Source organism: Bicyclus anynana, chromosome 26 (genome assembly GCF_947172395.1).
Source record: "Bicyclus anynana chromosome 26, ilBicAnyn1.1, whole genome shotgun sequence".
NCBI classification, from domain to species: domain Eukaryota; kingdom Metazoa; phylum Arthropoda; class Insecta; order Lepidoptera; family Nymphalidae; genus Bicyclus; species Bicyclus anynana.
This window is the reverse complement of record NC_069108.1, coordinates 2,116,535-2,130,372: the sequence shown is the minus strand read 5'-3', so window position 1 is coordinate 2,130,372 and position 13,838 is coordinate 2,116,535. Positions and strand designations below refer to the sequence as shown.

General features: G+C 37.9%; 2 protein-coding genes across 2 annotated transcripts; one reads left to right on the top strand and one right to left on the bottom strand.

Annotated features, from left to right (window-relative positions):
• Nucleotides 1–5,217: 5,217 nt before the first annotated feature.
• LOC128199569 (uncharacterized) lies at nt 5,218–6,279 on the top strand. The gene has a single exon (XM_052889660.1). It carries the CDS (start codon nt 5,462–5,464, stop codon nt 6,266–6,268), a length of 807 nt encoding a protein of 268 aa, XP_052745620.1. The 5' UTR covers nt 5,218–5,461; the 3' UTR covers nt 6,269–6,279.
• Nucleotides 6,280–9,190: 2,911 nt separating this feature from the next.
• On the bottom strand, nt 9,191–12,763 carry LOC128199613 (uncharacterized). Its single transcript, XM_052889843.1, has 3 exons — nt 12,326–12,763; nt 9,811–10,866; nt 9,191–9,258 (listed from the first exon to the last, which is right to left on the bottom strand). The coding sequence occupies exons 1-3, from the start codon at nt 12,498–12,500 to the stop codon at nt 9,191–9,193; spliced, it is 1,299 nt and encodes a 432-aa protein (XP_052745803.1). The 5' UTR covers nt 12,501–12,763.
• Nucleotides 12,764–13,838: the final 1,075 nt, after the last annotated feature.

The following is a 13,838-nucleotide window of genomic DNA, read 5'->3' as shown; positions in this document are numbered from 1 at the left end:
CTAATGACAGTCTCGATCCGTCAAGGTAGAAAGTTCTCGTCGACACAAATTAATGAATCCCTAAAGGTAACTGCTGTAAACCGTTAAAGAAATCGCTCGTCTTTATTTCGCCTACATCGAGATCGACTTTCAGACCTTCAAAATTCAAAAATTCTAAATTCATTTATTTTAGTTAGGCTTAGTTTACAAGCACTTTTAAAATGTCAGGATTATGTCATAATGTAATTTAATCTAATGGTGGTAATAATAGTCGAAAACTTAAAATTAAAGTTACGAGGGTTCCAAACACGCCTTGGTCCGAGAAGAGCCCACAAACTCAGCCAAGGTTTATTTTTTTGTTTACCACCATTTTACAAACTTGTTTAAAATTAATAAGCACACAGTCGTATAATACAGTTAACACCAAGCTTTTTTATCAATTATATAATCATTAACACTATAATAAGACTTTCCTAAAAGCTTGCGTTTAATAAACACTTAGAACTTTTTAAAGTTCACTTCATTAAGTTGTAGTGCTTTAAGTACTTAATGAAAAAAATATTAAAAGCTATAAATTGCCCTTATGATTTTTGAAAGTTCTTCTCGATTTCTCCAGGATCCCATCATCAGATCCTGACATGATGACATTGCCACGGTGGTTCTTTGGCATATGTAATAAGTAAGTATTTACATGGATTGATAAATTATTACACATGTAAATCCTCTTTCTCTAAGGGTGCTGTACACAGACCAAACGTGTAGAACCTTAAATGGATAAAATCTTCCTTTAACAAAAGGACCTTTAGTATTTTTTATGGCCGTTATTTTTTATCCTGTAGTAAGTATCCTCTTCTGTTATCTCAGTCCATTGTCTGCAATATCTTTTCTAATACTTTCCTTCTTAGGTTTTATGTTAGGAACTATACCTAACGCCCCTAATATATCTTCACCTAGGTTGTCCTTCTCCTTGGTAAAATAAACCCCTCTAACAACAACATCTTCTGCCATTTTCTCTTTGAAACTCTCCCAATTCTCCTTGTTTACTTTAAAACCAAATATATAAGTAGTAGTATAGTATAACAATGAAAGACAAAAAAATTTAATCAAATTTTCGTTAATCGCTTATCAGATGTGTATTTCCGCAAATTCCTTGATTTAAGTGAACGTAAATACTCTAATTATCATCACCTTCGGACGAGACAACATGAACATAATAGTTTTAGAATACATTTTCCTTGTGTTAAGTGGTCTAAATCGCAACACAATAATAATGTGTTTCAATTTTAGTAGTAGATAATTATTATGTGATTCTCTTTCCTTGTGTGCTTCCGGAGCCGGTTTCATATCTTTTGTCTCGAACTAACCTATTATAATAATTTCATCCATTCATTGTCATAAGTGCTATATTATTTTTAGTGCAACATTTTTGAATAAATATTTGGATCTATTTGCTGGTTTTTATTAGTCGCTTCTCTCACCACCACCATCATAGATCGCTACTGCTCAGATTAAAGCTCTGCCCAACAAATGTTATGTTACCCAGAAAACGTGGTGAATAGAAAATAAATATTGATGACTAGTAAACGAGAAAAATACAGATATATTATACTTGCCTTAAAAAAAATTCATGTGCAGGGATCGATTTCTGTTAATACTTCGCAATCTAACTTTTTCCGATAATAATTCATACTGCAACACTGATCCTAACAGATATTGCAAATCAATAATAGTTTTTTTTAACTCGCTTATGAAAACTTTAGTAAATCCTGCTAAAAATTTAACAATTGACGAAAGTATTGTACTGTGGCGAGGACGATTAAGAATTAAACAATATATTAAAGGCAAAAGGCATAAATAGATACAAATGGCTTAACGCAGAAAGTGCATATGCATTGTGGATCAGATGATACTGTTATTAAAGGCAAAGGCCATGCTGATAAAGTTATTATGATGCTTATGGAAGATTACCTAAACACAAGGCGCTCTCTCTATACTGAAGGAATCCAGTGATAACTAAGTATGAGATCGCTAGAGGTACATTGCATACTAGATATAATGCACGTGGTGTATACGTCATCACACGGTGAAGGAAAACATCGTGAGCAAACCTGCATACCAGAGAATTATCTTAATTCTCTGCGTGTGTGAAGTCTGCCAATCCGCATTGGGCCAGCGTGGTGGACTATTGGCCTAACCCCTCTCAACCTGAGAGGAGACTCGAGCTCAGCAGTGAGCCGAATATGGGTTGATGACGACGAAACGGAAACCAAAAGTTATAGTAGAATATAACAAGTATATGAAAGATCGAAAATATCAAATCATTTAAGAAATCAACTAGATGGTATAAAAAAATAGTAATACACGTAATGCAAGTTATGCATTAGAATTAGGATAATTCTCTGGTATGCAGGTTTCCTCACGATGTTTTCCTTCACCGATTGAGACACGTGATATTTAATTTCTTAAAATGCACACAACTGAAAAATTGGAGGTGCATGCCCCGGACCGGATTCGAACCCACACCCTCCGTAATCGGAGGCAGAGGTCATATCCACTGGGCTTTCACGGTGACAATAGTAGATCCATGTAATTTTTAGATTTCCGGCAAAAATTAATAAAAAGGTTTATATTATAATTATTAATTGTTAAATAATTTTCATTATACGAATTATTATTATCTACATTGTTATCATATTTATATAAAATTGTATTATTAAAAGTCACCTTACCTTAATATTATTATTATTAGGAAACGTTACATAAACATTGCCAATACCATTACAATTTAATTTTTCATTGTTTGCTACTGTTACCATACATTTCTTATTAATATCTAAATCTACGAACCATTGTTTATTCTTGCACATGCTTTCTACACCCTGAATCAACTATCCAGTCATTAAAGGAAAAAGCAGCTAGTACAGATGCAGTTAATGTGTCTTATTTCTGTTTCTTTCTTTCTCTTTGTTAGCTTAAAACATTTTGACTTTATATGTTCAGGTGTTTTGCAGTAATTACAAATTATCATTTTCTTACTGGTAGCAAAAGCTGTTTCTCCATTCCCTCTGTTGTAATAGAACAGAACTATTATTTTCTGTTTTTTTGCTTCTCCTAAAATCTTCATGTAGAAGGCGGGCTCTAACAGTTTCATTAGTCAAGTTGTCTTGCAAATTCAACACCTCAATTCCTGACGCGTATCCTACTCCTGAGGAAGTCCGCTTAATAGTAGTTCTGCAACCTCTCTGTCATCAATAATCCTACAATGTCTGCTAATTGTTGTACTGCGTTAATGTATTCAGCCATGAATTTGAATTCTGTGTAAGACATGTGATACAATTTTCTTAGTAGCACTACTTGGCGAAATAATCCTTTATCCTTAAAAGTTTTCTCCAGATTATTCCAGGCTTCCATTGCTGTTGTAGCGTTGCGAATATGTTGTACGCAACATGGTTTAACGTCAAGACAAATTCTAGCGAGGGCTCGCTGTCCACGCGTAGGATTTTCATCCGTGCCCAAAATACAGCCCCATAGGCCCTCCAAGGTCAAGGTCATGCGCCTTTGTAATTTCTAGCAATTGTAGGTCGTGATGCCATCCAGTTTGTCAGTCAATACACCTCCAGCAAATGTTTGCGTAGCGTGACCATTCTGTTTATTCTGATTTCTAGTCAACACGTCAAGTTTTTTCTACTCACCACGTTTTCTGGGTAACATAAACTTTGTTGGGCAGAGCTCGAATCTGAACAGGAGCGATCAATGATAGTGGTGGTGAGAGAAGCGACTGATGAAAACCAGCAAATAGATACAATACATTACATACATCTATTCAAAAATGTTGCACTAAAAATAATATAGCACTTATAACAATGATGGATGATAGTAGATTACAATAATTTACGGATAGTTAGTTATTCTTATTTAATAGCATTTGATCTTTTCGATCAACATCTTTTATATAGTTGTTATATTCTACTATAACTTTTGGTTTCTGTTTAACCCGACCATATCTATTTTTAGATTCAACGAAATCTGAGTAAAGTTCAGTCTAAAGCATAAATACATTCCTTTTATCTCTTTAGTTGGTGACGATAATTGGCACCACGTGCATTATATCTAGTAAGCAATGTACCTCTAGCGATCTTCGACTTAGTTATCACCGGATTCCTTACTCGATTAGCTCTAAGCGTGCCTGTTAGATGTGCGTTGTTGCAACAATTTTTCTGCTAGTGTCACACTATTATAAAAGTTGTCAGTACAGAGAGAGCGCCCTGTGATTAGGTAATCTTCCATAAGCATCATAATAACTTTATCAGCATGGCCTTTGCCTTTATAAACAGTATCATCTGATCCACAATGCATATGCACTTTCTGCGTTATGCCAAGCATGGCCTTTGCCTTTAAAAACAGTATCATCTGATCCACAATGCATATGCACTTTTTTTTTCTTTACAAGTTAGCCCTTGATTACAATCGCATCTGATGGTAAGTGATGATGTAATCTAAAATGGAAGCGGGCTAACTTGTTAGGAGGAGGATGGAAATCCACACTCTTTTCGGTTTCTACACGACATCGTACCGGAACGCTAAATCGCTTGGCGGTACGTCTTTGTCGGTAGGGTGGTAACTAGCTAAGGCTGAATCCTCCCACCAGCTAAAAGCACTTTCTGCGTTAAGCCATTTGTATCTGTTAGTACATATAATTGAACTCCATATTTATGCCTTTTGCCATTAATATTTGTCTAATTCTTAATCGTTCTCGCCACAGTACAATACTTTCGTGAATTGTTAAATTTTTAGAAGAATTTACTTAAGTTTTCATAAGCGAGTTAACTTTCCGCCGTGGGGGTCAACCCCACACACGCGCAGCGCCTTCCACAAGCGGGTCAAACCCCTGCGATAGCGTCTCTATCTCAGCAAGAAAATGCCAACCAAACGACACTACCGTCTTCACGATAGGCGCCAGAATCCACGCGCAGGAAGCCATGCTTCGGTCGCGTCTCCCCTGGGCCCTTGCGGGCCCGAGAGAAGAAACTGGGCTGCCGCAGGGGCAGTCTAGGGTGTAGGAGTAAGGATGGCCATTAATTGTGTGTGTGCAAAGATGTGTGTAGGCATGCCGGGTCAATTTGGGAGGATGGACGGCAGGGCGACAGGGGCGCGAGTCTATCCTTGATTCCTAAGTCGTCCCTGCCGTCGGTGCGTGTGTAGCGCGATTGGGGCAATTTCTCAGTCAGTTTGTCAGTTTCCGATGTGGGCATCTGAAACAAACAGTAATTGAGAAATTTAATATTTCAGGTTTCACAGTTTGGAATTGGATGAACCATCTGGTAGTCAATCACTCAACCCAAAACGTCCAAGTCAACTAGACATAACATAAAAAGAACCTGCCCCAAGAAAAAAGCGATTAAACTTACAAAAAAAGCAAGAGAAACTATTTGATACTGCTCAAAAACTTCTTACCATTACAGATGAATGGGAAGTCATAGGAATGGGCTATGGTATTCAATTGAAAAATTTAAGTAAACACCAGCAAGATGTTGCAAAAAAAATAATATCTGAAGTCATTTTCTATGGGCAACTTGGAAAACTGACAGAAGAATCGTCAATCTCTTTAAAAAACCAATATCATTATCCGTACATTCATTCAGTACCTATTAATACTCTTACTCCATCTCCACAACATCATCCTACGCATCTGCTCCTACTCCATCCCCACAACATCAATCCTTCGCATCTGCTCCTACTCCATCCCCACAACATCAATCCTACTCTATCCCCACAACAACAATCCTACGCATCTGCTCCTACTCTATCCCTACAACATCAATCCTACGCATCTGCTCCTACTCCATCCCCACATCAATCCTACGCATCTGCTCCTACTCCATCCCCACAACATCAATCCTACGCATCTGCTCCTACTCCATCCCCACATCAATCCTACGCATCTGCTCCTACTCCATCCCCACAACATCAATCCTACGCATCTGCTCCTACTCCATCCCCACAACGTCAATCCTACGCATCTGCTCCTACTCCATCCCCACAACATCAATCCTACGCATCTGCTCCTACTCCATCCCCACATCAATCCTACGCATCTGCTCCTACTCTATCCCCACAACATCAATCCTACGCATCTGCTCCCACTCCATCCCCACATCAATCCTACGCATCTGCTCCTACTCCATCCCCACAACATCAATCCTACGCATCTGCTCCTACTCCATCCCCACAACGTCAATCCTACGCATCTGCTCCATTTTCTGTCTTTCAACCACGGGTTGTTTTTTAAACTCAGTACAATAATAAATGTAGTGTGGACTGTGGACATTGCACATTGCGCATGTTGGTTCAGTTGAACTCTTGTTCTGATTTATTGCAGAATGAAATGTTTTACTTTTTACGTCTTGTATTTTTAATCTAGTTGTATTATTTGACTGTTTTCCTGAGTTGACCATTTCTAGACTTCTAAATCTAGTTTCTAGAAACTTTTCTAGTTGAGTTGTTTAGGTAAACATTTAAACTTTTATTTATTTTTTCATGTCTTTATTTTCATGAATATACTACATTACAAAGGATTGAAATTGGCGTTAAATTTGGAAATAAAACTAAAACGTAGTACGGTAGGCTGGAATATTTGATGATGAATGCGCTGGTAGCCTCCCGGTGCCGGCGCCGATGACCCCCTCACGCAGCTCCTCATGACCGCTCCCCTCGCTCGTCTGCGCGCGAACAGAGTCCATTTGGGTAATTCATCGGTTATACCCATGTCAGTTTCCCATAGTCGATGAGATTCATTGTCTAATCTCGATACAACCAGATGAATGATTATAGCATCCCACTGATCGGTTTTAATGTCAACATTGTTTGATGCAAACATGAAGTTGTTGTATCCAGTAAGTGTTTAATTGCAGTTGCAGATTCAACTTGTATCGATTTTTGCCCAAATAATGTTTTCATAATAGCATTACAGTTGTACTTTTTGTTACTATAGCGTTTGGACGCTTCTATGTAGTTTGCAGCTGTAGTTTGGAAGTTTGTGATCAATGAATCTTTATTTCTCTTAAAGAATTTACATTCACTTACAGAGAAACAACTATAAATAAATTTTATTAACTATTTTACAGTTAGCTGAAAGCAAACACCAAAAACAGCTGAAAATATATACGGTGGTAATACCACTGTATATATTTTCTTAATTAAGATTTTAATTTAGATTTAAATTTTAATTTATATGTGTTTAACGATTTGGCATTCCTCACATCCACAGGTAATTATAAATTTGCACGCCTTCAAATTTTATATGTCTCTTACCGAGACAAGTCCTTTGACGCGGTAACAAAATATGATCCTTTCTACGGCTGTTTGTAAGTTTCTTAATAACATCTCAGGTTCTCCTGTTAAATTTTACTTTAAGTAATGGAGCTTTTGTACATCTGTCTATGTTATATTATCATGGATGTGCGACACAAACGTATCAAAGAAGGTTTGCCACTCAGTGTAATGACCTGAAAATTTTGGAAGTTCAATCCTAGGTAATTTTGTCTGAACTGTAGCTGCTGGTGATTGATTTCTCATGACTGCAAGCTTTGTGAATGGGGGCGTTAACCAATGCAATGTGATCCATAAACACAGCTTTGATAACAAGAATGATGCCTGAAAACTGTCCTGCAAATCGTCCTTAAAGTAAGACGACTGTCCTGCTCCGCAGTAACTTTTGCACATATCTCCAAATGTGTTTGATTAAATATTGGTTCTAATTTATTTAAAGCTTCCAATCTAGATGTCTAATATGTGTTTTGACCTTATCTCTTGATTAGATTTTCTAAAATTGCGTTCTGCCTTTTTAACTGCTCATACAACTCCTGTTGTCCTTGCCAACTCCATTTTTAGGTATTTTTTTTAGGTTTAGGTGTGGGCTACTCTCGCCCATATCATATTATATTATGTAATATTTAAAATATTAGCGCGCGGCATTAGGGCGCTTTTAGTGTCACGCGGATTTGCTCACGCACGCGGGATTGGACCGCATGCGTAAAATTTCACGCTGCGGATCATACGCAGCATGAGTTTCAGTTTGCTACGGGCTGCGTAACGGTATAGACGTGTTCAAAAATGATCAATGTCAGAAGAATATCTATCGCTTACATACTTTACAAACGACGAAACAAGAAGACAAGAGTACATGTTGATCCCTTTCTTGAAAATAGGCTTCTTGCTGGGGCGTTTGTTACACACTTTGGAAAACTACAAAATAATGAACGTAAATTTAAAAATTACTTTCGAATGTCCATTCGTTCTTTTGATGAACTGTTGTGTAAAATTGAGAATAAGCTACAAAAACGCAGTTTACGAAGGATTACAATACAACCGATTGAGAGGCTCGCTATTACATTAAGGTAAGTTTTAAATTTTAAATATTTAATTTCCTGCTATGATTTAGTGGAAAGGGATTTGAACAGGTAGGATAAACGTACCAATCCCAAACCAGTAAAGGACTTTTTTGACTTCAAATTACTGTCATGTGTAAATTTACATGTGCAAAAAAAAAATTTGTCATGTACTCTGGTCAACTGCAAAAATGTTAAACAAAAATCAAATCAATGATTTTTTCGGTAGTTGACCATCGTGGTCAACTATTGAGACATCATACAACACATGTTCTAGTAATTATCCAGTCTAAATAAACGGTATAATAATGATTTTTTGTTTGAAATATCGTAAAGTAACGCGTCATTGGTTATTAATTGTTGAAATTTCATAAAATAAGATTATTTTACTCATAAAATGTCACCATTAACGTGGAATCATTCCTACCTTTCATCACACGCTACTTATTATAATATAGATAAAAGTTATAGGTTTGCACATGACAGTAATTTAAAGTCAAAAAAAGTCCTTAATTGGTTTGGGATTGGTACGTTCAACGTAGGTGGATACACAATCCTTTTTTTTATCTGATAAAGTACACATGGCCACAGATCAAGTTACCCAAAACCAGCATAAATGGAACTCGCGCCTTGCGTATTATCATACTTAGGTAACCCGTCGGAGTCCCGCTTATACTGGATTTGAGTAACTTGATCTGTGCCGTGTGTACAACCGCACTCATATGACTAAACATACAATTAATGAGAAACTGGAGAAAAAAAGTTAATCGTACTCATTTTAATAAAAAGAGTTTTATTCATAAATTAAAAAATCAAATTTTACATCATTCATTTCTTTGTAAATTTGTATCCTGAGCGTTGACATTTCTTTCGCCTGTAGACGATGTTGTTGCTGGGGTATAAATTACGTCATAAGACGTGATATTAAACAAGCCGCTTTCAGTCGAAATAAGAGTTTCATTGTCATTCACTGCAGCAGAACTAATAGCATTGTCGTTAAGACTCGAAGTATCCTGGATTATACTATTGGTTTGGTAATCTTGATTTATCGGTGACAAACTGTCAAGCTCAGTAAAAGCACTAGAACTTGTTGTAGGTATGGGACTGTAGTATGCAGGTTGTGTTTGACTTTCCATTTCCATAACTATATTTAACACTTTTGTTCTGAACATTAGTTTTTGATATCTAGTGAATCTTTTTAATGAAGGCTGCAGAGACTGAAAGAAAGCCAAATCCTCACTTTCTAGCTCCAGTTGATTAGACTTTAAGCATTCTAATAACTGTGCCTCAAATTCAGATGGTGCTTGCTTTTTAGATTTTACTTGTTTTTGTTTTGATGTTGGGTGAGAACTTTCTTGACGTGAAGTATCTGGTTGCGTGGACTCATTACGTGTTTCTAAATTACGTTGTGATGTTAGTTGAGAACTTTCTTGACGTGAAGTACCTGGTTGCGTGGACTCATTACGTGTTTCTAAATTACGTTGTGATGTTAGTTGAGAACTTTCTTGACGTGAAGTATCTGGTTGCGTGGACTCATTACGTGTTTCTAAATTACGTTGTGATGTTAGTTGAGAACTTTCTTGACGTGAAGTATCTGGTTGCGTGGACTCATTACGTGTTTCTAAATTACGTTGTGATGTTAGTTGAGAACTTTCTTGACGTGAAGTATCTGGTTGCGTGGACTCATTACGTGTTTCTAAATTACGTTGTGATGTTAGTTGAGAACTTTCTTGACGTGAAGTATCTGGTTGCGTGGACTCATTACGTGTTTCTAAATTACGTTGTGATGTTAGTTGAGAACTTTCTTGACGTGAAGTATCTGGTTGCGTGGACTCATTACGTGTTTCTAAATTACGTTGTGATGTTAGTTGAGAACTTTCTTGACGTGAAGTATCTGGTTGCGTGGACTCATTACGTGTTTCTAAATTACGTTGTGATGTTAGTTGAGAACTTTCTTGACGTGAAGTATCTGGTTGCGTGGACTCATTACGTGTTTCTAAATTACGTTGTGATGTTAGTTGAGAACTTTCTTGACGTGAAGTATCTGGTTGCGTGGACTCATTACGTGTTTCTAAATTACGTTGTGATGTTAGTTGAGAACTTTCTTGACGTGAAGTATCTGGTTGCGTGGACTCATTACGTGTTTCTAAATTACGTTGTGATGTTAGTTGAGAACTTTCTTGACGTGAAGTATCTGGTTGCGTGGACTCATTACGTGTTTCTAAATTACGTTGTGATGTTAGTTGAGAACTTTCTTGACGTGAAGTACCTGGTTGCGTGGACTCATTAGGTGTTTCTAAATTACTTTGTTCAGACATTTCTTCACAGAGTGACTCTTCTCCAGCAGTTTCCGTTGTACTGTCTAAGAAAGTCAAAATGTCATAGTAAGAATATTTCTTCTTCTTCTTACTCCCAGAGCCGGATGGCTGATTTTTTTCAGATATCTTGTCTTTATGGTAAGTGTCCCTTGCTGTTCGCCAGCGTTGTTGTATTTTCTTGTCTGAAATGACAAAATATAATAAGTAAGTGGCAAAAGTACACACAGTTTCAGATCAAGTTACCCAAAACCAGTACCAATAAACGGAACTTGCTAGGGCCTCGCCGGGCGGCGAGTCGTCTACGATAATAAACAACGCATGAGTCCTGTTTATACTGGTTTTGGGAAGCTTGATCTGTGGCCGTGTGTACAAATCTGATATTAGTTGGATATGATAACATTTTCGGCAAATCATAGAAATCTAACGTAGCTATAGTACTGTAGTTAAAACGAATTAAAAACTTCTAGCGCTAGCTACTTCCGTGCCCTTTCACGGGTATTTATTTTTCTTCTGAAGTAAAATTCGAGCGGTGCATGCTGTCTTATGTCTGATGTCAGCATTATTAATATATTATGTTATCATATTATTAATATATTGTTTTTGTTTTCAGATATTTGGCAACTGGTAATACATTCACTGATCTACACTATTCCTATATGATTGGAATTGCAACAATTAGCGAAATAGTAAGACAAGTTTGTTACATAATATGGATTGAACTAGTCTGAATGTATTCCACAGCTTAATGGGATCAAATGGAAAGAAATCGCAGAGGGATTTCTCACATATACAAATTTTCCTAATTGCTTGGGTGCTATTGATGGAAAACATATAAGAGTGATTCGGCCGCCGCACAGTGGATCACTATATTTTAATTATAAGAAATATTATTCTGTAGTGCTCCTCGCAATGTGTGATGCTGATTATAATTTTACATATATTAATGTCGGTACCAGTGGAAGCAACGCCGATTCAACCATCTTTAGAAGGAGTCAATTGTATACGAAACTGGAAAGTAACACGTTGGGTATCCCTGACCCGCAAGAGTTGCCTATTATTTGCCCCGAAGTAGCTTATCCATCTAGTGTAAGAGCAAAGTTGCCGTTCGTGATAGTGGGAGATGAGGCATTTGGTTTATCATCACATATGATGCGGCCTTATGCTCGTGATAATTTACCTTACAAAAAGAAAATATTTAATTACCGTCTGTCCAGAGCTAGAAGGTACATAGAATGCACTTTTGGAATTATGTCAAATAAATTTAGAATATTTCACAGATCCATGACTGTCAAGTTAGATCTAGCACAATCAATAGTCAAGACGGCATGTCTACTTCACAATTTCATAAGGAAACGGGATGGCTACATGGTCAGCCATACATTTGTCACAAATGGTTTTACGGGACCACTACCCAGGCAGCAGACTGAAAGTAGTAATACGTCGGCAAGTAATATCAGAGATATATTTGCAGATTACTTTATCAATGAAGGAAAAGTCTCCTGGCAACACCGATATATAATTAATTAACTAAACTCAAAAGGTTTTAGAAGGTTTTTGATGTTATTTGTGAATTAAATAATTATGCTTATATTAATAAAGTAATGATGCTTGTATAAATAAAATAATGAACCAAACACATACCCGCCACTTTTCTTTCCTCTTCGCTCAAATTTTCGTAGTTAGGTGCCAATTCCTTCAAAATATCTCTCCATGCAGCCTCCCTCGCGTCCCTGTTTTTGTATAATTCATTGCGTTTATCCCACAAAACGGGCCGCAGATGAACTTCAATGATTACTCGTTCTGTATCAATTTTCATTTCGGTAGTACAATACGGCGCGTGCGCCCCGCTCGACTCTAAAATGGGCACTGAAGTTGTAGGCAGCGCTTACGCATGCGGATACCCCGCACCGGGGTGACGCCCCGCACAGCGCCCCGCGTCCCGCGTGCGTTTATCACGCTTTACAATAGATACCTATATGAAATTGTTCTTTGCGGATGCTACGCATGCGGGCCAATCCCGCGTGCGTGAGCAAATCCGCGTGACACTAAAAGCGCCCTTAGTGCGCGTAGTCATGTATGAGGCGACACACACACGCGCAAGCCGCGAGCGGTACGCGCGGCCGATCGCCCGCCGCCCGGCTGACACTCCGCACGAGTACCTACGCTCCGCTGCAGTCGGCGACAAATTATATTTAATTTAGTATTTGTGTAATCTTGTTCTATACAGGGTTAATTTTCGTAAATTTGCAATAATTTCAGAAATAACTTAGAATCGATAATACTATCGATCTATGATTTCAAAAACCCTCCTTAATTTTGACATTTTTTGAAATAATTTTTCCATGAAAATACACAATGTATGGACATAGTGTATCACTGCAAAATCCAGCCGCGTAAAGATACCTAACTATCGCAAGGAAGCGGCTGGTAAGTAGGTAACTGTCTCTAGTCAAAACAAGTAGGTAGGTGTAGGTCCCACGTGTAAACAATCTTATCGCTCCAACCTTTTCGTCTTGCCGACAACAAACGCACCGCACCGCGGGCGCACGGTACGGGAGAAGGGGAGAGGGCGGCTTTTGTTTTAAATTATTGAATTGGATCAGTCAGTTACGTTCGTGTCCTTGACCTAATCACTGCGCGTGCTTCCAAAGTTTTAAGTTTTTAATTAAGTGACCCGTAACCGTTATGTCTCGATCAGTGTACTCAAATCGAGAATTTTATGAAATGGTGCGCTGTTACAATTTAAGTGGTGAAAGCTTAGTTCGCGCGCAAGTGTTATATCGGACTGAAAGCATACCTCGGCTGCAGAGACAAGGCTTAAACCCCAGGCTGCCATCTAGAGCCACAATTTTAGCGGCAACGCAAAGACTGTTAGATTACGGGCAGTTTACCACACCTAGACATGCTAGTGGTAGAGGCGGCCACAGGCAAATTACACTTCAACTGGAAACTGAAATTTTACAGTTCTTCGAACGTAAACCCTGCGCTAGCACGAACGATGCAGCTCGACGTTTTAGTGTGAGCCAATATTACGTGTGGAAGTTACTGAACACAACGGGACTCCATCCTTACCACTACCAACGCGTACAATCTTTACACGACAACGATGGCCCTGCTCGTGTACGTTTTTGTGAGTGGTTACTTGCAAATGAAA